Below are 26,498 nucleotides of genomic sequence, written 5' to 3' on the forward strand. Positions count from 1 at the left end.
TCTGAGCATTTCCCACGCAGAGCAATTGTAATAAACACTAACAGGCAAAAGGGACGAGGCGTTCTTTGCAGCATTTGGGAATGCACATACCACAACTCGGTAAGTATTTATCCAGCGCCCGCTGTGCGCCACACACTGTTGTCGATTCTGGGATTATAGTGTCGAACAAGACGGGGAGAGCCCCTGCCCTTGCCTCGCTTGCAGTGTGCACAGCGCTGGCCAATAGAACTTTCTGCCGGGATGAAAACCTTCTACAACATCCCACTCGGTAGCCGCTAACCGCATTGCTGTTACGCACCTGAAGTGCAGAACTGAATTTTTAATTTTATTTAATTAATTTAGATTTAAATAGCCACTTGAGTAATGACCATATTGGACAGTTCACATCCAGCAGATGCATACTTTTGAAAACTTTGCAATAGCAATCAGTTATTATTTTCTAGTCTTGTCACTTTTTTCATGGTGAATTGCAGTTTCCAGGCTGAGCACTAGGTCTTCTTGCTTTAAGTATCAGGAGCTGCAGGGACAATTCTGTGTCTACCTGGATGGAAAACTTAAAAAAAAAAAAAATGGTGCTACCAGCCTCCTGCATGGGTGCCCTGTGTTTGTGTGCATGCGAGTAGCTGTTTGTTTTTTTGATGGCATGGCTGTTGCTCATTTTAAAAAATGATCTTGGTAGGGGAAAAAACGATGTCAGCCGCAGAGACGACCCTTGTAGTTGAAGCAGGGGTAATTCATGTGTCCCTGGCAGGGTCGGTGACAATAAGGGTTTTGCAGCCTGCCTGTCACGTTAATTGTATGTTATTAGAGGCCATTAATCTGAGGATTATTAGCATGATGGATTTTTAAGCAGTTGCCTTGTTGTGGAAAACTTGAATCTGAAGATCAGGGATATACATCAGTAGGTGTTTGGCATGTTAAGAAGTGGGTCCCCAGGGGATGTAGCAGAATCTTTATTTTCTGAGCGTCTTTGTCTTTTGCAGTTGGTGGGGGGGGCCGGTGTGTGAGGAGGGCCATAGAATGTCTTCATCAGTAGGATGTTTCAAGCCCCCAGAGTATCAAGTTCTAGAAGTTTGTATTCTTTAGAACTCCAAGAGTTCTCTCTCCCTCCAGTTCTCATTGAAGGCCCACCGATCTGTCTGTGGTTGATTTGATCATTCACTCATTTATTTCGCTCTCTTTCCTTAAAGCAGCTGAGATCGGCACCTCCCATCTCTTGGAGGACCTGTCCAGGGCCTGGTTGGTGACTTTTCTTTTGCCAAAGAAGTCTGTAAGCGGAGCTGTCTGCAAAGATCGTGTGTTTTCTCATTAACCATCCAGGGCTGGGTTCCCTGGCAGCGCGGAAGCAGATCCTAGCGCCAGAAGGAGCGTCCCTCCATCGAGGACCCGGTCCAGCTGGACCAGCCTCTGTTTGAGATTCTTAGAGCTCTGGGGCCCTTAGGGAGCTCTCTGCATGGGCCCAGCTATGAAGAAGGGCTGACCATTCCCAGGGGGTGGGGGGACACATGAACCTGAGTCGTGTCCTCGTCTCAGGCTCTGCTTTGACCTCCATAGAAATCCCAATGAGTTTTAAGAGAAAGGAGCTAGGAGAAGAACCAGGAAGAAATATGAAACTCTGGTCCCAGGAACATCTGAGGGGAGATGGAGTAAACTCCTGTGGTCAGAAGCAGGGAGCTGCAGCGAGCCACAGCTGAGCAAAAGGGTTTGAAATCTGGACACAGCTTTTGCCGTCGCAAATACGGGGAGTGGTGTGGAGGCGGAAGAGGATAGAGACAAGGAAAATTGACCCAGAGGTATTTTGTCGGTGGATGTAACATAGATCGCATACCTGCAATGTGCCGGGTGCTAAGGGCTCTTGAAACGTTTACTGAAGGTGGATTCAACTGCCCTGGTGACTCCCGCAGAGGGCTTTTGTTACAAGACCCTGGGTGTGGAGTTTCAGGGTCGAATCATGTGGGAAAGAACCAAAGCAGTGATAGTAGCACTGGCGGTGGTGCTTTAATCCTCCTCACTCACTCTTCATAGCAGCCCTGTGAGGGAGGCGACTTTCTCCCCATTTCACAGACGAGGAGACTGAGGCCTGGAGGGAAAGTGCTCAGCCCAGTCACCCTGCAGGTCTGAGGGGAGCCAGGAATATCCTCCGAGCTGCCTAGTTCACAGGCGTGTTTTTCCCCCCACTCCGAAAAGAAGATCATCTTGGTGAAACAAGGGTGGGAGAGAGGCAGTCAGTTGAACTGTCCTGTTTGCTGTGATGGGAAATCTCAAGGGAAATTTACCCGGAATCATGCTCAGTCTTAACTGACTCCTAGCTAAGATCCATCTGACATGGCTCTTGGGAGCAGTCGGTCAATGGAACCATCTGGAGTCTTCTGATTTGAGTTTCGGAGGAGAGAGTGAGCGAGCACTTGTAACTTAGGATAGCAGCCTGCTGGAGACGGGCCCTGGCCAGATGGCCGTCTTGCCACGGGAACCCTGGAGTGGGTGCACGGGCGGCTGAGCCGGCCAGGCCCTCTGGGGTGTGTGTGCAGGAAGAAGGGCCTGTAGTTGTCCCCTCAGCCTGTTTCCCCAAACCCCACGTCAACAATTCCCCCAGGTGCAGAGAGCGATGCACATCTACTCGACACCCTGTCCCGCCTCGAGGCTGGGAACACGCCTCTTCCGACCCTGGAATAAAGCCAGGCAGCCTAGTGATCTAGCCAGGCTGAAACAACGCCTGAGTACCAGATGAGAGTAGAAATCTCAGAGTCCCACTCCTTGGGAGGACTTTTACCGGATGGCAAGAGGGTCCAGCGCTTCCGGCTAGAATGACGTGAGACGTTGGGGAGGGTAACCCTTTCCACCTGCCTATGCCTGCCGGCATGTGGATAGAGCTACATTCTGCCGAGATGGGGAATTCAGCCTCCCCTTTTCCTGCCAACTGGTAGCCTCCGTGTGGACATGCCGCGTCAGTTTATTGGGGCGTTGACATCCTTGTCGAAGGCGGATGTTGGTGGGTACCTGGGTAAATAAGTATAAATAGTTTTCTTTCTGATATGTGACCGGATTATTTTCCAGTTGATTTCAAGCCTTGGCCCCAAGTGGCCCACAGATCAAAAAAAGATAAGGGTCAGTTACAAGGTTGAGCTCATTCTCCGTCGCCATGGCAACTGACCTCAGGCAACCCTCAGAGGACTACACCCAGCTCCCCAGGTGATATTTTTACTGTCCACGCCATCAATCCCAAGCCTTTCAAAACTCAGACTGCTTAATTGTCAGGGCTCTGTTTTGAAGAGGCCCCAGGTCCCCCGTGGGGCCCCAGTTCAGGCTGCCAGAGCTCATTTATAAGCCTTTCTGAAGCATGGGGGACCATGAGATGGGTCCCTCCTGGCCAGAGAGGCCTGGGAAGGTGCCTCTGAGGGGAGGGGGGAGGGCACAGCCCATCCTTCAGGATCAGGTAAGAAAATGGGGGACCAAAATGGGGGCAGCGGTGGTGGGGCGTGCCTTCAAGCAATGGCTGGGTGTTCTTGAGTGATGGGAGGCACTGGGCAGCCCCGGGCACCCTGGCACTGGGGGTCTGGGGCCGTGGGGATGCTGAGGTGGCCTGGGGGAGTGTTAGCTGCCCACTGCAGAGTCTCCCCTCCAAAGACACCCTCACCATTTTCATCCCGGTCATGATAACAGGAAAGTGTTTCCCATGGTCGAGGATTTCTCAGCCTTCTGTAAAGTGTGGACCAAAAGCAGCCGTGGAAAAGTTTACTCCTTTTTAGACATCCGAAACATACAATCCTGGTGAAGGCAGTGTGATACCTACGAACCTACAGCTTCATGACAACAGGGTTCTAGTGAGATCAGCATCCCCAGAAGCCCTTTTATAGAGCTCAGTGCTCCTTAAACTTGAATGCACACCCAGATCATTGGGGCACTTTTAAAATGCAGATTCTCATTCTGTGGGTCTGGGTGGGGCCTGAGGTTCTGCATTTCTGACCAGCTCCCAGGTGATGCCAGAGACCACACCTTGCCCAGCAGGGATGTAGATCCTGGAGGGCAGTCTGGGTCTACTGGATTGGGGATCCCAAGATCAGCCCTTGCCCCCGCTTCCAGGCTTCCTGATTTCTGCCTGGCCTCTGGTGAAGGAGCCCGCCTCAGACCCTGTTTCCTCCTTTGCCCCTCGTCAACCCCAGCCCAAATGTCATCCGTCCCCTTTCCTCTTGGCTTGCCTGGGTTCGTTTCCTGTGGTATTTAATGACAGATCAATAGATAAACAGCCTGATTTGGCTGCCCAGATATTATTATCTGCCTGCCCTCTTCTCTTCTGCCCAGAGGTCTTTGTTCTTTATAGAGAACAAAGGACGGAGGTCCCCGTCGGCCCTTGTTTCTATTACCTGTCTGTTTGCAGTTGGTTATTTACTGGCGTGGTGTCAGAGAGGTCCTCTCCCAGGGTCCTCCTCTTGCCTTCTCATTTGCCTGGGTGAATGCTGGGCCCTCTGCCCCTCTTCTTCCTTATCGTCATGTGCCCTGCGTGTGACTGAGCCTGGGCCCCTGGACCTCAGGGGCCTTTACTTGACCTGATCCTTGGGGTGGGCCGTGGGCTCAGCCCCTGGTACTCAGGAATTGAAGTCTGGTGAAGTTCGTTACCGGAGCTGGTGACAGAGGATTTCAGCTCGGCCAGGCAGCCTGTGCACCCCTCTTCAGCTCCCTCCGTTTGCAGAGACGCTGTTGCAGGGACAACGCTGCAGCCTGGGGCTGGCCCAGGCTGTGTCGCTGTGGGCACTGCCGCCTCCCCTCACCTGGGAAAAGTCCCCAGCGCTCCTGCCACCTGTAGCTGGCGCTGGTGCTGGCAGGGGGGCCCACCTGGCTCAGACATGGAAACGTGGAGGGTGGGTCTGAGTGTCCTCCTTCTTGCCAGAGGTTTTTGGGTGATTGAGGAGCACAGGGTGGCTTGCTAGGTCCCAGGTCTCAAGTCCTGTGGCCTTTCTGGTATTTTCTAAAGCCAGAGAGGGCTGCTTGTGGTGACCAGCATGCACCCCACCCCCGCCTCACTCTGCCACCTCCCTGGTAGGGGCTCTGCCCTCTAAGCTTCTTTTCCTCTTCTGTCAGTTGAGGGAGCCCCTCGGTGCCTGCACTCCTGGACCAGGCCATCTTGTGAGGATGCAAATAGCAAGTGCCTGAAGGCAAGAACAGCTTTTATAAGCCCTCAGTCCTGAGAGTTTCGGGGGGACCACTGGTGTCTGGTAACTGGCATTTACCAGTATCCCCTCCCCATGTTCCAAGCATTGTACTAAGCGCTTTACACAAATCATTCGTTCCCTATTTACTGAGCACCTACTATGTGCCAGGCCCTGTTCCAGGCACTGGTGACATAGCAATGAGCAAAATAGCGCTCATGGAGCTTATATTTTTCTTTCTGTGTGTGTGTGTTTTGTGTGTACGTGTGAAAAAGAGAGTCAGTGAGTTAAAATAAACAATCATCTCTGTACTATGCCAGATGTCAGTGAGCATTCTCAAGGAAATTCAAGGTGGGTAAGGCTCTAGAAAGGATGGGGTGTCTGTGCTGTCTTTGCCGGGGGGTGTCTGGGTAGGCCTCTTGGTGGTGGCATCATCTGAGCAGACACCTGGATGAAGTGAGGGGAGGGGGATGAAGAGGTGGTCTGGAGGAAGGGTGTCTCAGTGAGGGCAGTCGTCCTGTGGCAGAAGAAGCCTGCTTGGCCACCTTACAAAACCCTGTGATGATGCTTCCCATTTTCTAGCAGAAGCAGCTAAAGCTCAGAGAGGTTAACGAACTTATCCAAGTACACACAGCGAGTGGGTGATGGAATGGGATTCAAACCCAAGTGTTTCTGGTTCTAACTTCTGTGTCCTTAATTGCTGCTTCCTGAATGGAGGTAGCTAATCATGTCCCCTGTCTCCACAGGTGGCCGTCACTGGTTCTCTCCTAGAGGGGTATACGCATGAACGATACCGCTCTCGGGGGCAGCTTTTCCCAGTGGGGTCCCTGCTTAGAGAAGGGCCAGGCAGGGCCCACGGCTATGGTGGGAGCGGGTCATGCTCAGTGCATTAGAGTCCAAGAACAATGCCCTGTCCCCTCCCCACTGCAGCCTGCTGCCCCTCCCTCCCAGGCAGCAAATTATGGCCTCCGAGTGTGTGCCCAGGCCTGCCTTTGACATCAGTGGGGCCCACCTGAGCTTCACCTTCAGGATTCTGATAATCAGCTTTCTCTCCTCCTGGCTTCCCCCAAGACCTGTATGGAAATAAGTATGTGTCTGCCAGGGATCAAATGCTTTTGGAGACAAAAGTCGGTACCGAGGACATTACAGGGAGCTATCATCTCGGCACGATGCTCTTCCACAAAGCCCTCTGCTTCTCTTTTGGGCTGACACAGTTTCAGCCTGAAAGGTTCCAGCAGGCTGACTTGGTTTTAAGCAAAAGCACATCCTATTATTTTTTTGAGAAATGAAGTGTAAAATTAACACTTACTATTCCTGAGCAGAGGAAAAAAATAAAAGAGAGAGAGGGACTCTGGGATTTTCATGCTTGTCGGGTTGTTTGTGTGGCAGTTTGGGTTTTTATTTATTTTTATTTTTAAAAAATCATAATAAATCAATAGATTCCCCACGCCAGCCCTGACTTATGGGAACTGGGAGGCATGATCTGGCACAGCGAGCAGGTGAAATCTGCATTTCACTTTACAGATGAGCGGGGCTGCATAATTCACTTGAGTTGCGTGGGTCTCTCTTATGGATGCCTGTCATGTGCTATAAAGAAAAAAAAAAAAAAAAAGAACAGAAAGAAGAGGAAGCGATTGTGCATCTTCACTCACAAAATCCTCCAGCCCCACGGCGGGGCGGAGGGGCCTGTGGACTCCCAGACAGCTTTGTCATTCTGCTCCAAGATGTCGCCGAGCCTGTGTGATCTTATATAATTCAGGAAAGTTACTCTCCGAGGGTGCTGCTGTCTTCAGACCCTGCAACTTGGAATGGAATGAGAGGCTGTCAGCGCCGGTGGGGTGAGAGTGATGGTGACACTGAATTCTCTCTATAGCCACGGGCTGGCTGGTACTGGGTCACAGGCATGCAAAGGAGTGTTTGCACACTAACTAGGGCAGCCCCTGCCACCCCTCCCCACTGTTTTCTTGGATGGTTTTATAGGCAGAGGTGCACATAATGGGCCCCCCAGGGAGCCCCTCTAGCCCCCACCGGTGGGGAGAGGGCCTCGTCGTCCTTCAGGAAGAAGATTTGCAAATCAGAAGGTCTGCCTTCAAGTGGGAGAGGTTCCCAGGTCTATGGGAAGCCCTCAGGCTTTATTATTTTTCACCCACTTTTACTTTTTTGCTTGTTTTATTTTCCCTCTCCTGTCTCCCAGGTTTGACTCTTATTAAACACGTTGGGTGGGGAGTGAGGAAAGGGACCAGCTCCCGTAGTTGTCTGTCGGGCTCCTGATCTAATGATCCCGGAACCTCACATGGGCACCGGTTTGGGGCTGTGATTTGCTGAAATGGCAGCTGTTTAGGCCCCAGAACCGGCTTGCAGCTCTGGTCTGCCTGACTGTGCACATATTTCTGAACATGGGTGCAGGGTGTAGCTGCGTCTATGAATCGGGGGGACCAGCTGATGAATTGCTCAGCGCTGGGAGGGCGGAAAGCGACTGTCAGACATGATTTCTCTGATTTATAAGTTGCAGGAGCCTTCTTTGTCCTCTCCGTGTTTGTGTATCAGATGGGCATGTCTCCATTCACAGCCAAGTGGATAAAGGCCCTCAGTCGGCAGAGAGCAGTAAATCCTCCTTTGCCATCTCAGCCCAGGGAACCCGCTCTGGCTGGGCAGAGGGAGAGAGACCGGCCAGGGCATCTCTTCTCCATGAGTATTTCCTGAGCCCCTCCTGTGGGCCCAGGTGGAGCCTCATGCTTTGGGGTCCAGAGGAGAAGACATTGTCTGTGCCTGTAGCCTAGTTGCCAGGAGCAGGAAGACTCATAGGATATGGTTAGATGAACCTAGGGTCACCGTGCCCAGCCAGGGGCAGCCGTGCAAGCTGGCATAGTCGGGGAGGCTGCCTGGAGGTGGTGTGCAGGTGGGGTGCGTGAGGATAGGGAGGGCTTTGTATCTTGTTCAGAGGACCACCCCCAGCTGGTTGTGTTACCTCAGCAAGTGGTCTAATTCTCTGAACCCATTTTTTTCTCTCCTAGAAATGTGGTTTTCCCAGCAAGCAGGGTTAATTCTGAGAGTCAATTTGTTATAAACTTAAACTTCAGTTAACTATAATAGAAACCTCTGTGCAGTCATCATTTTCACATACCCTCTGCCTCATTAATGTGCAGGAGATGTCCACATCCTAACGGGGAGGGCATAGGTAAGGGTGGTATCTCTCTCATTCATTCCTTCATTCATTCACTCATTCCTTACTCTGTGCCAGGCTCTGCGAAGCACTGTTTGTGCGGGGGAGGGGGTGAGCAGGGGGTGTGTTGGTGGGGGGGTCTTCTGAGGCAGTCCCCCCACACTGGAGGCCATCTCTAATTATGATGAGAGCCTCCCCGAGGGAAGTGGAGGACGTGCGTTGGGGCCTGTGAGGCGAGTGTGCTGAGCCTGCCCTGTGTCCCAAAACTTGTCAATGAATTCCTTTTCCGCCAGTATAAATGGAAGATCAGCTTGAATCTCTGTTGGGTGCACGTGGCCTAGTTGCCGGGGCTCCAGGGGCGTGACAAACACCCAGAAGATTCCAGCCAGTGGGCTATGTGGGGCAGGCCCACCTGCACACGCACGTGTGTGTTTGCGCCTCTGCAGTGGGGTGCCGGGGGGCGGGTGGGGGAAGGCTGGGCCAGGGGGATGCCTGCTGTCCCTGCCAGCCCCTGCCAGGGCCTGGGGACCCAGGGACTCGCCAGGAGCCTCAGCCCATCTGTGTTCGTGTTTTGCCACTGGCAGAGCCCCTCTGCTACCTAATTCTTGCCTTTGAGGGCTAATCGGAGCACCTGGCACCTTTGGTGAGGCTGGTTCCCTGGGGGAGCCCGAAGGGGAGCCTGTGTCCTTGGCTGTCCCAGATAATACTCTCCCCGATACTGGCACGCTCGGCAACAAACACCTATTGAGTGCTTGTTGTGTGCCAGGGGCTGGTCAAAACCCCTTTTCATGTATTAAAGGAGTATTAACTCATTTAATTCTCACATCAACTATAAGAGGAAGGCTATTTGATGGGGGGGGATTGGCTTTTTTTAATATTTATTTTCTTTATTTTCTTTATTTTTCTGGCTGTGTCAGGTCTTGGTTGTGGCATGTGGGATCTTCACTGAGGCATGCGGGATCTTTTGTTGCAGCACGTGGGCTCTCTAGTTGAGGCGCGCGGGCTCAGTAGTTGCCCCGTGGCATGTGGGATCTTGGTTCCCCGACCAGGGATCCAACCCACATCCCCTTCGTTGGAAGGCAGATTCTTTAGCACTGGACCACCAGGGAAGTCCCAGGATTGACGTTGTTTTAAAGCCTGTTTTTCAAAGGCTTTTTAAAAAGCAGTTTCAGGTTTACAATAAAATCGAGAGGAAGATACAGACTTTCCTTCTATCCCCTGCCCCACACGTGCATAGCCTCCCGCATTTTCAACATTACTCACCATGATGGTACATTTTTTTTGCAAAGATGAACCTAAAGTGAAACATCATAGTCGCCTAAAGTCCATAGTTTTCCTTGGGGCTCACTCTTGGTGTACATTCTGTGGGTTTGGACACATGTATAATGATATATACCTATTAGCATAATATCATACATAGTGGTATCATATCCTAAAATTCCTCTGTGCTCTGCCTATTCATTCCCCACCCAGCCCCAGTAACCACTGAGCTTTTTACTGTCTGCATAGTTCTTCCAGAATAGTTGGGATCATACAATATGTAGTGTTTTTCAGATTGGCTTCTTTCACTTAGTAATATGCATTTAAGGTTCCTCAATGTCTATTTTTTTAGCATTGAATAATATTCCATTGTCTGGATGTATCACAGTTTATGTGTCCACTCCTCTACTGAAGGATATCTTGGTTGCTTCCAAGGTTTGGCAATTTTAAATAAAGCTACTATAAACATCCGTGCACAAGTTTTTGTGTGGACATAAGTTCTCAACTCCTTTTGGTAAATACCAAGGAGTGAGATTGCTGGATCATATGGTAAGAGTATGTTTAGTTTTATAAGAAGCTGCCAAACAGTCTTGCAAAGTGGCTGTGCTATTTTGCATTCTCACCAACAGTGAATGGGAGTTCTGTTACTCCACATCCTCGCCAGCATTTGGTATCGTCTGTGTTCTGGATTTTGGCCATTCTCGTAGGTGTGTAGTGTTAAGGAAGCTATTATTGAGTATTTTAGAAAAGAGGAAACTGAGGCACAGAGAGGTTACATAACTTGCCCAAGATCATGCAGTAAGTAGCAGAGTCAGGTTCCAACCCTGGATGATGTGACCCTCAAGCTGGGGTGATTCTCCGTCACCACTACTGACCAGCGGGCCGGACTGGTCGCTGGTATGGCCCCTTTCATTCTCTCACAGCCCTGTGAGGCAGGGGCTCAGGTGGCCCTCATCTACTAAAAGTGAACTGTTGCCCAGGCCACATGGTTTGAAGAAGAAGCCAGGATTTGGACTCTGCCCTGCTGGTCCTGGGTCGGGGCGCCAGACCTCAGCTCTGCTGGTGGGAAGCTGCCGCTCAGGGCACCCTCTCTTCCCTGGGCACCTTTGAGTGAAGGTTTGGGGTCATAGCAGCTCCCAGGTGGGGAGATGGAGCTGTGTTCTCATCTGGAAGCAGCAAAGGGTGTCTGCCCACTGTCCGTGAGCCCTGGGTAGACCGTCTGTTTAAAAATTTTTGAAAGAGCACTTCATGGTTTTTTGCAGTATCTTCCAGGGGCTGCCCATCCCTCTTACAGTAAAATCCCCAAGCCCTCTAGTGGCCGGCAAGGCCCTCTGCGAAGTGCATCCCTGGGTCCCCACTGTCCCATGCTGTCTCTGGCCCCCCAGCCGTCAGGCACTGCCCCCTTGCTAGCATCCAGATGGCCCCGCGTGGGCCCACCTCAGGGCCTTGCCCTCGACTCTCCCCTCCAGAGCTCCCTGTGTTCCCTCGCCACCTCCTGACGCTGAGTTACGTGTTGACTGTTTTTATTATCTGTCTCCCCACCACTAGAATGGGGGCAAGTGCATTATCTGCTTAGCTCCCCACAGAATCCCCTCCTGGCACACAGTACATGCTCGATAAATGGTCTATTGGATTTTTAAAAATTTTGGTTGGACCCCCTTCCCCATGCGGACCCCATCCTGGGCCCCTCTCCTCTATGATACAGTCTAGGATTCAAGCTACTTGCCTTGTTGCTAGACCAGCAGGAGAAATCACAGCAAATGACACATTCAAGAGCCAGATATTTGGGGCTGGCGCCCCCTGGGGTCTGTCAGCCTTCCTGGAGCTGGACCATCTGGAGCTGGGATGGGTCTGGGCATCCACAGCCCGTCCCCAGCCCTGGTTCTGGGGGTCAGGGAGGGCCGGCCTGGGGTGTACTGGGGGCGTGTGGGCTCCTGCAGGAGGACATGGTGTGCAGGGCTGCTGACTGGCCGTGGCTCTCCTTGCAGAGGAAGGCATCAACCACGAGTGTAAGCTGTGCAACCAGATGTTCGACTCCCCGGCCAAGCTCCTCTGTCACCTCATCGAGCACAGCTTCGAGGGCATGGGCGGCACCTTCAAATGTCCCGTGTGCTTCACAGGTAAGTGTGTCCGGCGGGGAGCACGTGGGGAGAGGGAAGGGACCCAGGGGCCCAGCCCTTCAATCCCTGGCCCTCAGCATCTGGCCCAACGTGGCCCCGGAGCTCACGGGGAAGCCCCGAGGGATCTGCAGCCCTATTGCTCTGCCTGCCTCCACATAGAGCCGACCCCGGCCCTCCCTGTCTACGGTCTCTGCTCTCTCCTCTTCGGCAGCGTGGGTTCCTAGCCCTCCTCCCACCCCTGCACTCAACTGCTGCCACGCTGTTTCCCACCCAGCCTTGCCCCTCCTTGCAGTTGGCCCTTCACGGACCCCAGGCTCGTCTCTGAGCTCTGTCCAGCACCAGTGGGGTTCCCCTTCGCACACCTCCTGTCTCCCCCTCCTCCCTGGCCTGTCCCAGCCCCTACTTCATCCGTGCTCCAGGCTGGAGGGGTCAAGGGCAGCTCTGCCGGCCAAGTCCCCAGCCCCCAGACTGGCTGCCGGCCCAGGCGAGTGGCTGTCCCGGCCTGAGGCGAGTCTCAGGGGCTCTGCCGGCCCCCCTCCTGCTGCCCAGATGGCAGCCGGTGTGCGTGGGGGAGGCTGGCCTTCCCCTACCTCTCCCTGACATCTGTCGTCTGCCACTGCGGGAAGCCCACCCTGGGGAGGGCGCCTGGCAGGAGGGGATCTCTGAAGTGCTCACCTCCCAGACACACAGCTGCTTCAGGGCCACCTCCTGTGTGCGCCCAGGGTCCGGACCACATCGAGGATACAGCCACCGGGAAGCCGGGGCTGTGACCTGCTCCGTGACAGGCCCGAGGAAGGGGCTCCGCAGCGGGGAGAGTCCCCGCACGCTCACACCCCTCTGGGGTTCCCAAGAGTCTTGGCACACGCTGGTGCCTCTTCCTTCTCAATCCCTCCATCTCAGGGGCCCCCACCCATCTGTTACCATCCCACTCTGTGAGCTGGGTCGGGGGCTGGCACCAAGGGGCCTCAGTTGCCAGGTCTGCCCATCCAGGACACGGGGGCCCCTGTGTGGGGATCCAAGGATGCTGAGCACCTCAGCAAGATGAGTGATTCCTGTTAATTGAGTACCTTCCTGTACTAGACACTGTGCTGAGCTTATTTAATTCAAATCTCAGCTCTGCCACCTGCAGAGTGAGACCTAGGACAAGTCACAACATTCCCAGTGCCTCAGTTTTCTCTTCTATAAAATGGGGATAACAGCAGTGCCTGCCTTACAGGCCTGTGTGTATTCAAGGAGCTCACGTTTGGAAGGTATCTGGCAAACGGCGATGATGAAGACGACGACATTCATTGGGCTAATTATGTGCCAGGCCATCTTTTAAGCGTTTTGCAAGTGTTAACCCATTTGATCCTCCCAGCCACCCGGTGAACTACATACTTTAATGATCCTCATGTTTCAGGAAATGAAGCCCAGAGAGGTTAAGTGACTTGTCCAGTGTTGCACAGCCTGTACGTGGCAGAGTTCAGCTTCACTGGCTTGAGCCCTCTCTAGTGTGTGCCAACAGTGTTTCCAGTAGCCCATTGTTCGGCCGCTGTGTCCATGCCTGGGTGATCCCTACTTGGGAGTGGGGTGGAGCAGCTGCTCTGGTTGGCCGGGCCCGTGTCCCCAGTGTCTGGCCCCCTGATGGCCATGTCCATGTCCATGTCCAGTTTTCGTCCAGGCCAACAAGTTGCAGCAGCACATCTTTGCTGTGCACGGGCAGGAGGACAAGATCTACGACTGCTCGCAGTGCCCACAGAAGTTCTTCTTCCAGACCGAGCTGCAGGTGAGTGCCCTTGTCCGCTGCACACACCCCTCCTGGGGCTCTCTGGGGCTCCCACTGGCACTGAGGGTCTTGGGGTGAATCCATGATGGTGGGATCTTGTACTCAGCACCACCCCAACCGCGAAAGCAACAGGCCCTGGACTTGTGCTTGTGGGTCTGGAGCCAGTGGCTGCCCTCCTGGCTGGCTGGTATGGGGTATGGCCTCCTGGCCTCGCTGGTCCAGCGTTCTCAGGAGAGCTGGACCATAGCAGCTGAGCCTGGAGCCAGAGTTGGAAGGCTTAACATTTGTGCTGTTTCCGTTGCAAGTCCCTTCCCCTCTCAGGGATTTCATTTCCCCACTGGGATTACATGATGATGTTCCACTGAACTTTGGATCTATGGCTGGTGGCCCGTGTGGCTTGCATGGCTGAGTCCTGGGGCCGTGTGTGGCCGGAAGCTGGATCTGGGATCTTGGAACCTCCAACATGCCCAGGAAAGCTAGCAAAGTGAGAGCAATGGATACCAGTTGGGCCCCAACTCAGAGGAAGGGATACTTGCCAGTGGTCCTGAGGCTGATGTGGCCCTCAGATGGGGCACCCCAGCCCTACAGCTTCCTCAGCCCCCCATCCAGGACCTGCAGTAGCTGAGAGGGCCCTTGGGAAAGGAAGCGGCTGTGGTGGGCTTCCCAGGGCTCCTGTAGCCCACTCCCCTCGGCATCCCACGGGCCCCTTCCCACCTGTTACTGGTTTTTGAGGACCCAGATCTGTGTCCAGGTGAAACCACCTTCTCATGCACTGATTTTTGCAAGAAACTCTTTTAACACTGGAGAGGTGACATGCTGTCACAGAAATACCACACACACACACACACACACACAATCACACACACACTGCACACACAAAGTAAAGTCCCACACACACAGTCCCTATGCATACACACAGAGACATCATTTTCAGAGTAACACCACACACACACAGCACAACACCACACTCCAAAAGAAGTAACATTCAGGCATCCACAGAAGTACCACATGTACACACAGACACGCCGGAATATCACATACTGAGAATAACACTGTTTTCAGCTGGGGTACGAGTTAGGTTCCGCTGCAGGAACGAACATCCTCTAGCCCTGTCTTCAAGTAACAGGGACTTATTTGCTGCTTGTGTTATGTATCAGGTGGCTGGGGAGGAACTCCGCTCACGATAGTCCGTGACCTGGGCCGATGGCGGGTTCATCTCCTCTCATGTTTGCATGGTCACCGAAGCAGGGAGGGGACGAGGTGGCGATCGCAGACCGCCCTCAAAGCTTCACTGGGAAGTGACCCACATCTCGCTCCCACATTGTCTTGGCCAGAGCCCTTCAGGTGGCCATGCCCAATGTCAAAGGGGCGAGGGAGGGAATCCCCCGATGCCTGGAAGGAGAGGAGAGCTGGCGTTCCTCACAGCCCCACCCCCAAGGACTAGCACACACTGTGGCCCACCGGGTGTGTCTGCCCACCCCGTACACCTTGCCTGCACCCCCATGCAGGTGCTGATCGTGCATTCAGCTGCGTGCTTCACGGCTGCAGCCACAGCAGAGTCATAATGTCGCTGGAGGGCAGCAGTGGTGGCCCTCTTCTGGGACTGAAGGGGTGTAGCCATGCCTGTTGCAGGGTAGCCCGCCTCACTGCGCTGTAGCCCGTGCACTCAGCCAGGCCTGGACCCATCCTGTCTGCATGGCTGCTGACAGCCATCACCCAGAGGACGTGAAAACAGGCCCACAGAGGGCGCAGGAGGGATTCACCACCCGACAGTCAGCGTCCTGTTCCCATGGGCTGGTCCCGGGCCTGGGCCAGGCAGACAGAGCGGACAGGCCTGGCCTCTGACCTTGAACTGCACCAGGTGGATGGCTGGAAAGCCTATTACTTTTCACTCTTCGGGCAGCCCCTCTGAGTTCCTGTAAGTCCTGTACCCCTCACACAACGTTCATTCCATCTCAGTGTGGGACAGAATTATGGACCCAGGCCCAGAGAGGGGGTTCTGCTACGAAATGACCACCAGCAAGGTAGTGACCGCACCCAGGGCCCACTGCTGTCTCCCCATCGACCCACAAACTGAGTGTGTACCTCTGTGCTGAGGCCTGTGAGGGAACAACAGCAAACTGCCCTCTCATTTGACCAAGGGGACTGGTGCCAGCCCTGATCGGCATCTGTCCAGGAAGCCTTGCTCGTGCACGGGCTATGCACCCTTCACCCTATCTCCACCTGCCTTACCGGCCTGGCTTAGCTACCAAAATGGGCTCCAAGTCCCCAGACAACTGAAGCTTTTTATAGCCCAACGTGGCAGGCCGCTTCTAAACGCGCTAGCTCATATAAACTATGATTCACTTAAACTTCGGGCTCGCTCAGCCCTCTGGTCCCCCCACATTGTCCTGGATGCCAAGAGAGGGATGACTGCTCTCCTTGTTGGCTTTGAGGTTTTTCCCAGAGAAACCTCCCAGTCCCGCCTTTTTCAAGCTTCATCGGCATCCCTGTGCCAGAGGCCTAGCTCGTGAGGCACAGGTGTAGGTAGCTGTGGTTTCAAGCCAGATCTTGCTTTGGCTGCATCCACCTTGGGCTGCAGACATCCCAGACACCAGAATGGTTTGTGTGAGCTGATGATTCCCTGGGTCACCCCATCAACCTTTAAGGCAGATCCTCAAATGCCAAGAACCTCACTAAATTATAGCCTTAACGAGTCACTATTTTCTGCAATTAATGATTTTAATTACAGACCATTTAAATATGGAAGTGTCGTACCAATGCCAAATCTATGCAAATAATGGCTTTCGTTAAGTAACTTGAGGAACAATTCTCTGGTTTTTTGAGAGAAGGGTTTTTCAGGCATTGAAAATTTCATCGTCATTACGCTGAAGCTGGGGCTGGCAGACGAGGGGGTTATTTCCCTAGAGTGACATGTGGGGGCTTGGGGAGTGCAACAGGAGACAGGGCCTGGCCCTTGCTGGGGCCTCGAGTGGCTCTCCAGTCTGTATGTCATGTAGGTCCAGTGTGGAGACTCAGGGCAGCTAACGTTTGTAGGCACAAGTGACTCTGGGCTGAGAGGTCTTGAGAAGATGTGAAATTTAGGATTGTTCTCACTGTAGGAGCAGACTTCCTGCTGTGGATATAGAGGTAATAGAGGTAGGATTGGGCTCTGGAAGGCTTGGTCTGTGTCAGAGTGATATGCCTGCCTCCAAAGGGAGTGTTCTCTTAAGATGCATTAATAGGAGTTGTCAGAAAGAGGGAGGTGCAAGTCCTGTTTGATTCTGAGTTCACCTGGCTCTGCCCAGAGACTGAGATTAATTTAAAGAACTTTGGACAAACCAGGGCACATTCATTGATTAGGTGCATGAGAGGGAACTCAAGTTGCTCTTTATTTGTTCAAAGCATGTAGATAGAGGGCCCATTATGTACAGACACTAGATCTAGGAACTGACAAGACAGTGGTGAGCGAGACAGAGAAACACCCATAGGGCCTACATTCTGGAGGGATTGATAGACACTTTCCAATAGTGGTCAATGACATGAAGAAAATAAAACCAGGTAGTAGGCTAGAGCATAATGGGAGCGAGGTTGGTTACAGCTTGGTGAGTGTGGTCAGGGAGGGCGTCTCTGAGGAGGTGGCATTTGAGCTGAGGTCTGGAAGGTGAGAGGGAGAGAGTGTGTGGAAGAGAGGCATGAGTGCAAAGGCCCTGTGGCCAGTGCAAGCCAGGTGTGTTGCTGGAACAACAGAAGGTGACAATTGGCTGAAGCACAGTGAGTGGGTGGGGGGTGTGAAGGGGGGCAGGTTGGAGGCAAGGTCATAGCAAGGTTCATAGGACAGCAAAGCTATTTGGATTTTGTCCCCATTGTGATGAGAAACCGCGCATCACAATGGGAAGACGTATTATCTGATTTACGTCCTGAACCCAAATTGAGAGACACTGACTATTAAGAGAATGAAAAGTCCCAGGCAGGGAGAAGATATATGCAAATCACATATTTGATAAGGGACTTGTATCCGGAACATATTTTTTTAAAACTCTCAAAACTTGATAATGAGAGGGGAAATCAACCAAAAAAAAAGGAGCAAAAAATTTCAACACTTCACCAAAGAAGACATATAGATGTTCAACATTGATAGTAATTAGGGAAGAACAAATGAAAACCATGATGTAATACCATTATACACCTAGTAGAATGACTAAAACAAAAACAAAAAACCGACGGGTGCCAGCCAGGGCGTGGAGGATCAGTTGGAACTCTCCTGCATTGCTGGGGAATTGCAAAATGGTACAGCCATGTGGCAAAATAGTTTTTGAGTTTCTTACAACGTTAAACATACAGTTAACCTATGACATAGCAATCCTACTGCTGGGTGTTTATTCCAGAGAACTGAAAACACGCTTATCCAGACACCTCTACATGAATGATGTAGAGCTTTATTTATAACGGCCCCAAACTGGAACCCCCCCTCAATGGTCCCTTCCCTGGTAAATGAACAGACAGATGTATTTACATTCATACCATGGACTACTTACTACTTGGCAATAAAAGGCAACTGCTCATACACACAACGACATGAGTGAATGGTAAATGGCAAGTGAAAGAAGCCAGACTCAAAAGGCTCCATACTGTGTGGTTCTATGTACATGATGTTCTGGAAAAAGGCAAAAATACTGGAATAGAAAACAGACCAATAATTGCCAGGGGCTGGGGGTAGGGAGAAGAAATAGGGAAGCCTGAACAAGATTCATCTAAACACACACACAAATGCACACATAAAGACATATACGCCCCACTCAGCCCAGGCAGGGTGCTAGGCTCCGGGCATGCAGCGTGGTTTCAAGGAGCTTTCAGGGGGCTAGTTCACCAGGAGAAGACTTGGCTGGATTGTGGGGGGAGTGTGGGGACAGTCGTCTTTAAGTGTTTGTTTTTTAAAAAATTATTTATTTTTGGCTGCGTTGGGTCTTCGTTGCTGTGCACGGGTTTCTCTAGTTGCGACGAGCAGGGGCTGCTCTTAGTTGCGGTGCGCGGGCTTCTCATTGTGGTGGCTTCTCTTGTTGTGGAGCAGGGGGTCCAGGCGCGTGGGCTTCAGTAGTTGTGGCACGTGGGCTCAGTAGTTGTGGCTCACGGGCTTTAGCGCGCAGGCTCAGTTGTTGTGGCGCATGGGCTTCGTTGCTCCGCGGCATGTGGGATCTTCCCGGAGGGAAGCCGTGTCCCACACGTGTTCAAACCCGTGTCCCCTGCATTGGCAGGCGGATTCTTAACTCCTGAGCCACCAGGGAAGCCCTTCAAGCGTTTTAAGCTCTGCCGGGATGAGGGGGTGCTCAACGTGCTTCCAGTGTCCCCCAGACTTCCGGTAGTGGGCGGAGACTCGGGACGTGGATTTTCTTCTCTGACAGACTCAGGCATCACTCTCTGGGGTTAGCTCAAGCAAGATGGGAATTAACTTGTAGGGACACAGGCGTGGCTTTGGATGCCAAGAGCGGGAAGTGTCGAGTTTTCAGCTGTCCAGTTCCCAGGAACCAAGTGCTGTTTATCAAGGCAGGGACCTTCTGCCTCTGCCTCTTTCTGGCTCGTGTCGCGTTCTCCCTCTGCAGCCTGACTCTCTGGGCTCCTCTATACGTGGAGGAAGGTGGCCAGCACCGCCGCAGCTCCTGTCGTTTCTGCTGAGACAGACACACCTGGGTATTTCAACAGGTGTGTCTTTAGTGTGGGGATGTCGTTACACAAGTAGCCAGCAGCAACACCCAGCTCACCCAGAAATGGTGACTGTGGGTAACAGTCGGTGTGCATGCAGGCAACAGGTTCTAGGTCCCTGGAGTGGAAATCTGATGGTTGCACTCAGGTCAGCTGTCCAGACCTGCTCCAGCGAGCTGTGGCCCTAGGTGGGGCCACTCAGTGCAAACCATCAGGGGAAGGGGAGCATGGGCTGGTAGACACCACAGATAGCCACTACGTGGGAAAACTGTCTACACGTGGAAGAAATGGAAGGTGGTGAAGTCCCTGTCAGTAGAGGTGTGCAAACAGAGCCCTTGTCTGAAATGCTGCAGAGGGAGAGGCTGCGAGCACAGTCTTTGTGAGAACGGCTCTGCATTTGAAGCCTTGCTCCATCATTCATCAGCTGTGGGTCTCAGTTTCTTTATCTGTAAAATGGAGTATTAATAGTTCCTACCTCGTGGTTGTGTCGTGAAGCCCTTGGCACAGTGGGTGGCACGTAGGAAGAGCTTGGCTATTACTAACACCTACCTGTTATTATTATCATTTACTATTATTATTATTATTATCACTGTTGTTATCATTAGTAGTAGTAGTAGTATATTACTGGCATTAGCCATTTTAAGATCAGAAGACTTTTTAGGGTCCCCTCCATTTGGGGTTTGCTGTGATTTCATGATTTCTGGCCTGAGTTGGAACAAAGGGAGATTCTAAATCCTTCCTTCTGTGGCACCCAGCCAAGTCTCAAGGCCATGGGCACCGGAGGCCCCCAATGGGGCATGGGAGGAGCTGGGTGCAGAGCAGGGAGGCAAGGGGGGAAGGGGCACGGAGTGGGGGCCAGAGGCTGGGACTTCAAGTCCGCCTTTCTGCATGTTTCCGAGCACCTTTGTCCCAGGTCTTTTCTCTGGACCCCGTTTTCCTTAGCTGTGCCCGGGCTCGGTGGAGGGAGGTATGCAGGTTTGGTTGGGGATGTGAGACAACCCTGTAAACCACAGACCCTGAAAATGTCAAGGCTGTTGGCCTTGCATTTCCAGCCTCAGGCCTCAGCAGATGAAGGCCTGGGGCCCTGTGGGCCCCTTGCCAGGGGTTAGCTGACCTGAGGGGAGGGGCTGGCTCTGCCTGCCCAGCCCAGCTGTCTCTGAATCCCCTGGACACCTCTGTGCCCACAGACACTGGCAGGGATGGCATCGCCTTCTCTCCTTCCCAACAGCCTCACTGCATCCCATTCTTTGTTATCGCTGAGGGAAGCCATGAGGGGCCACGCTGATTCCCAGCCATACGTGGCTGGCCTCTGACAGGCGGACAAGTTCCTCCTGAAACCGGACAAGAAGTAGTTATAACGGCCACCACCCTGGGTGGATCCCTAGTGTGAGCCAGGTCCTGTCTTAAGCATTTTGTGTGGATTGCCTCAACACAATCCCGTGAAGTAGGCACTCTTATTCCCATTTACAGATATGGAAACTGAGACTCCCAGAGGTTAAGTGATTTGCCCAGGGTCACTTGCAAATGGCAGAGCCACATGCAAAACCAAATTGTCTTCGCCACCAAGGCAAACAGAAACCCTCCAAAGTTTAAGTGAATTGCCATTTATAAGAGCTAATAGATTTAAATGAGACCTGCGGTGCTGAGCTATAAAAAGCCTGTGTCAGGGGACCCGGAAACGATTTTAGTAGTTGGGCCAAGCAGGTAGCACAAATAGCGGCAACAGGGGATGCAAAAGAAACTCCTTGCGGGTGGACCCAGGCAGAAGCGCCCTGGGGACCGTTATGCGGAGCCAGGCCTGTAACCGTGTTCGTAAGGCTGGAGCTTGAGGCCAGGAACCTGCAAATTTTCTTGCAAGGAGCAAGGGGGTCAGTTCAGCTCAGGCCAGGCTTGGGGAGAGGAAGGATGGGGTCCAGTCGTGGAGACAGGAACCTCAGAAGACCTCACGCTTCCTGGCGCTGCCACCTTCCCACCTACGGCAGCTTTGCCGGCTGCCGTCACAGGAGGCTGAGCCAGAGAAAGGTCTCTTGATGGTGGAACGTCTGGCATCCTGCAGACCTCTGTGATGGGGCTGGGCTGGGCGCGGGGAGCAGCGGGCCTGCCCCGTGCCCTGGAATCTAGACTCCCTCATCGACAAAGCAAGGGGCCGCAGGAAGCACATCCTGAGCCGGCCTGCAGCGGCAAAGCGGCCAGCCTGGCGTCGAGCAGGCGCATTTAAAGGATTAGCTCACGCTGTTTGCTTGTGTGTGCCTAATCACGCCGCTTCCAGCTAAATGATTACAATTGATTAAAAGCAAAGCTAGGTATTCTAACTAGCAACCTGGAGCCCTTCCGATGGGGCAAGCTGGGCCCTGCCAGGAGGAATCCTGGTACCCAGCCAGGGGGAGGTGTCTGTGAGCCAGGGGCATGGTCTGAGCTCCAGGGGCACCCCTCCTTCTCAGCCCTTGTGAACATTTGCTTTGACCCTTTCCCTCATTCCATTTTCGTTTCACGAACATTTACTGAGTACCTATTATAGGTGCCATCGCGGGGGCCTGGGCTGCAGCTGTGAACCGGTACACAAGGTCCCTGTTCTCACAGAGCTGACGGTCTACGGGAGACACTGACGATAAGTCAGTAAATACGTGAACGAGGTCGTTTCAGACTGTGGAATTTTGAAGACAGTAAAACACTGCTTTGGGACAGAAAGTGAAGTGTGTCTGTGTGCATGTGTGCCGGGGCAAGGAGGAGGGGATGTTGGGGGTGAAAAATCAGATCAGGTGGTCAAAGAAGGCTGGCGTTTCAACTGAGTCCTGAAGGTTGAGAAAGAGCCAGTACAGGGAAGAGCCGGGGGAGCTTCCAGGAAAGGGAACAGCCAGTGCAAAGGCTCAGAGGCACGGACAGATTTGGGGATTCCAAGGAACAGAGAAAAGGGCGGTCAGGCTGGAGAGGGGTGAGCACCTTCTTGCTTCATTCTTCTGGGTTGTTCTTGTCTTGGCTTCTGGGACGCATGTGCCCCTACTGAGCCTTCTGCTTGAACAACCTTCCCTTCTTCTCGGTCTTCAGGCCCCAGCTCAAGTGGTCCCTCCTCTGAGAAGCCCTCCCTGATTCTCCCTTCTTGGGCTTCTCCAGCCCTGCATTTAACCCCCTGATCCCTTTGCCTATACAGACTACAATAACTATGTCTACACCTGACTTCCCACTCTAATGTGAGTTTTTGGAGGGTGAAGCCTCTTTCTGCTATCCAGCCATCCATCCATCCATCCATCCACCATATGTTTTACCATATTTGTTTTTAGCTCCTAGGAAGTAGGAAACAAAGGGAAGAGAACACAAACAAGGAAACGAGTAAAAGAAGGAGAGTTGCAACTGCAGATTCTAGGAGCCCATTTTTTAAATTCCTGGTCCTTATAAGATGGGTAACCAAGGAGCCAGTTTCCTTGCCTCTTTGCGCTGCTGCTGTCAGAACCAGCCGGATAATTATAACTAATAATAATTAAACATTGAAAGTGCTCTAGGCACATACTTAGCATTTGGCTCTTTGGCTGAGCTTTCCGTGAGCAGCAGCGTCTTCCTCTTTCCTGCTTTAAAGACGGCCCAGTCTGTGCCATCCACCACTGCTGGGAGAGCAGGGCCTGGCTGGCCTTGGCCTGGGGGAGCGAGAGGGAGGTGCCCGCTGACACCCAGCAGTGGCTCCGGGCAGTGAGAATCGATTGCTGGCATTGGAGTCCTCCCCAGATTGCCCCTCCTCCACTGTTTTCTATTGCAGACACTTGCACCTTTCTGGCCTCAGTTTCCTTGAGTGTACAGTGGGGTAGGACCTATTGCCTCAGGTTTCGTGAGGATGGACAGTTCATGGGCGGAAAAGCACTTGGTGAGCGCTTAGAATATAAAGCTTCCTGGAGGTAATTACTGTGCATTTCAGGGTGTGATCCCTTTGTGTGTCCTGCCTTCCCCACTAGGTCAGGAAACCAGAGCCCAGCACAGCCCAATTTCCGTTAATCGTGGCAACATGGTGTGGTGTGCCCACACAGCCTGGCTGCAAATCCCAGCCCCACTACCGACCGAGTGGCTCTGTGACCTTGAGCAAGTCACTGACCCTCTCTGGGCCTCAGCAAATGGAGGGTAATGACAGCGCCTGAAAAGCCTCCAGCTCCGGGTCTGGTCAGAATCCAGGTTTGGTGAGCATCAGCCAGTGTAGTGTTGTCGTCGCTGCTGTGACCCGTGGGCTTCGGTTCCCTCCTTCACGACTCACTCCTTCAGCCCGTCATGTGTGGACGTGGTCACTGCCGCCCACAAGATTTGCTGAGCACCTACTACGTGCCAGGTGTGTGCAGGTTCTGGGGACACACAAAGGCCTATGTCCCTCAAGTGCTGCCTGGAGAGGAATAGGGAGCCAGTGAGGACAAACAGGCAGAGTACTGATTCCACGTTTGCGGCGTAATCTAGTGTAATGTATGCACTAAAGCATCGCATCATAGCAATCATGCGGTGTGCTAAGTCTCACACAGCAGGACTGCTGTACCCAGCAGAACCTGCAGCCGGGCCCCATGTGACATCGCAGGAGGCCTGGGCTGTGACCGTTCCTCTCTTTGTCTGCAGGCTTGTCTATCTGTGTCTCTTAGTTTATTTATCCTTGAGTGGGGCAAGGCCTTTCCTGCTCACAGTAAAACGTATTACCCTCAGCAGCAGCGTCCTGTCTCACCACTTGGGGCAGCCGAGCCTCCCAAGGGGCCGTGTGTGCAGGTTTAGGGTCTACGTCTGGAGAAGGCTGAGGGCTGGGCCGTGACTCTGCTCCTTGTCCTTCTGAGGCCCAGGCACAGGCCTGAGCCGTCCACCCCACTGTAGTAAAAACGAGACAGCTTTTCCCGAGTGTTTGCTGGAGGCCCGATTCCATCTCTTCACGTGCGCAGTCTCTTGAGGCCTCACAGTGACGATCTCCATGGCACAGATGGGTAAACTGAGGCTCTCCTGGGTCACACAGCTGCTGGAGTCGCAGGGCTGTGAACACACGCAGCCTGACACTAGTGTCTGTGTTCTCGGCGCCAAGGCTGGGGCAGTGCACTTGCAGTCGACTCTCAAGCCCTTGAGAGCCAAGGGCAGGCCTCTGGGTGCTGGGTGTTGGGTGCAGGCAGGCCTCACCTCCCAGGAGGGTAAGAGTTCCAGCAGGGGACTCGGAGGTCGCCAGGCTCCTGGGGCACGTGGATGTCTTGCTCTGGGTGAGCTGCGGCTGCCGTGGTCACCACAGAGAGGAGCAAGCGAGGGGCAGGCCCTGGAGGAGCCCATGCCCGGCTGTGCTCAGATGCCCTCGCGAGCCCCGGGGCTCTGCCTGCTTGAGCGATGAAGTGTGTGGAGGCCCAGGTGGGGACTGGCGGGGCTCCTCCCAAGGCCCAGCTCCGGGCAGAGATGGCACTTGGAATCGGCCTCCGGCTGCCCGTCTGCCCATTGGAGCCTGTCATTCATGCCCTAGGGCGGGGGGCCAACGAACTTTAGAGGGGCACCATGCCATCATGACAGATGGGCATGGGGGCGCTGCCAGGAGCCTGAGGCCGGCGGCCATTGTGTGTGTTGTGAGCCCAGCCCCTCGCCGGCGCTGTCCCAGCCGGGACCAAATGCCTTCAGTTTCTTAGAACAATGATAATACTAAGAACAGTGGGTGCCGTGTTGGTCCAAGGCTCCCAGAGGTTGGCACTGTACAAAGCCCTGCCCCCCTCATTGACTTAGACACAGAGGCAGCCCGACGTACAGGAAAGACACAGGGCCTTGGGGGCCAGAGGGTGTGAATCTCAGAGTTGCTTCTTCAAGGTCCCTGTGACCTTGGGACATGTGACCTTCCCCCCGAGACTCACCGTCCTCACCCGGACAGCGGGCCGATGTGCCTCTCCTGGGGGGTTAATGTGGGGATGCAACGCACTGTCTGTGAAACACAGAACACGGTGCCCGGGCCCAGGAGGGCCTAACGGATGGGGTGGCGTTGGGGGTAGAATTGATGTGATGTCGCTGCCCCACTTTCACAGATGGGAGACTCGATATCACGTCACACAGCTAGCAAGTGGCAGAGCAGAGCCTGAGGGGCAAGGAAGGGTGGGTGAATAATAGTAACAGCAACAACCCCAGACACTAAGGGGGGGGGGCCCTTTGCATTGATTATCCTGTTTTATCCTCACGACAGTCATTTGAGGCCAATATTGTTGTTCTCTCCATTTTGCAGAGGGGGAGACTGAGGCATGCGAGGCAGTGGCAGAGATGAGACTTGAACCCAGGTAGCCTGGCTGTAGAGCCCGAGTGTTGAACTGCTGCCCTGATGCTGTGGGCAGGCTTTTTCCCATTGCAGAGCCCCAAGTGTGTTAAAAATGAGGTCTGCTTTGTCTCTCGATACCGTGGTCTGTCCGCTCAACTTGTTGGGGGTGGGCTGGCTTCCCCCTGCCAGGATGCCAGGGTCTGGGTGGCTGGAGGTGCTTGGCCCCCTCCAGCGCAGAGACCAGAACCGGGTGCTGTCGGCGGAAGCCTGGGCTGCACTCTTTGGTTGAGCAGGAACAATTACTAATGACATTTAGAAAGAAATTAATGATGAGAAATGCAAGTTGGCATTTCAGGAGCGCCAGTCAACAGCCCCACATCAGCACTCACTGGAGAGGCAAGGGGCTGGGGCTGGGTGTGCAGGGAGAAGGAGGAGGTGGCAGGAATTAATTTTGCTGTGTCAATAATGAATGTGGCCCCACTCGCTCTGCTTCTGGAGTTTAGACAAAATCAAGCCCGGACCGACTGGGGCTCATCCAGGGCTGCAGTGAGATTCACTGTGTGCTGTGATATGGGCAAGGGTGGGTAACAGGTTCAGTTTGGTGTTTCCTTTCAGTAACGTCAGGAAGCAGAGTGGGTGGGCAGGGGACAGCGAAAGGGGAGGGGGTAGCCTTAGGACCGAGTCATTTGAGCTCAACCAGCTCTTACCAGCTGCATAACTTAGCAAGCTGCTTTGCCTTCCTCTCTCTCTTTTTTTTTTTGTTGGCCACACCACTCGGCTTGCGGGATCTTATTTCCCCAACCAGGGTTTGAACCTGGGCCCTCAGCAGTAAAAACGCAGAGTCCTAACCACTGGACCACCAGGAAATTCCCTGCTTTGTCTTTCTGAGCCTCAGTTTCTTCATCAGTAAAATGGGACATCAGTAAAATCGGGACATGTGAAGAGAACGTATGAAGACCAGGCAGCCCAGTTTTGGCACATGACAGGCGCACAGTATATGGTAGCTATTACCCTATTCCACGGACGTATTTTAAGATGCACAGCTTTTCTCATTATAACGGCTCTCACATTGGAATACCTCACTTGTGTGTTATAGTTTAATGGGTCAGTTTTTTGTTTGCTTGTTGTGATACATCAGATACGGAGC

General features: G+C 53.2%; 1 protein-coding gene and 1 non-coding gene across 2 annotated transcripts in view; one reads left to right on the plus strand and one right to left on the minus strand.

Moving 5' to 3' along the window:
* The window catches only part of ZNF423 (zinc finger protein 423), a 329,943-nt gene that overhangs the window by 287,640 nt on the left and 15,805 nt on the right, over positions 1 to 26,498 (plus strand). Inside the window, exons 6-7 of the mRNA XM_068527822.1 lie at positions 11,556 to 11,687; positions 13,337 to 13,452. Of these exons, the coding sequence (XP_068383923.1) occupies positions 11,556 to 11,687; positions 13,337 to 13,452 (248 nt within the window). The remainder of the gene's footprint in view (positions 1 to 11,555; positions 11,688 to 13,336; positions 13,453 to 26,498) is intronic.
* On the minus strand, positions 26,145 to 26,217 carry TRNAK-UUU (transfer RNA lysine (anticodon UUU)). Its single transcript has one exon. It is a non-coding gene; the product is annotated as a tRNA-Lys (tRNA).

Source organism: Eschrichtius robustus, chromosome 19 (genome assembly GCF_028021215.1).
Source record: "Eschrichtius robustus isolate mEscRob2 chromosome 19, mEscRob2.pri, whole genome shotgun sequence".
Classification (NCBI taxonomy): Eukaryota; Metazoa; Chordata; class Mammalia; order Artiodactyla; family Eschrichtiidae; genus Eschrichtius; species Eschrichtius robustus.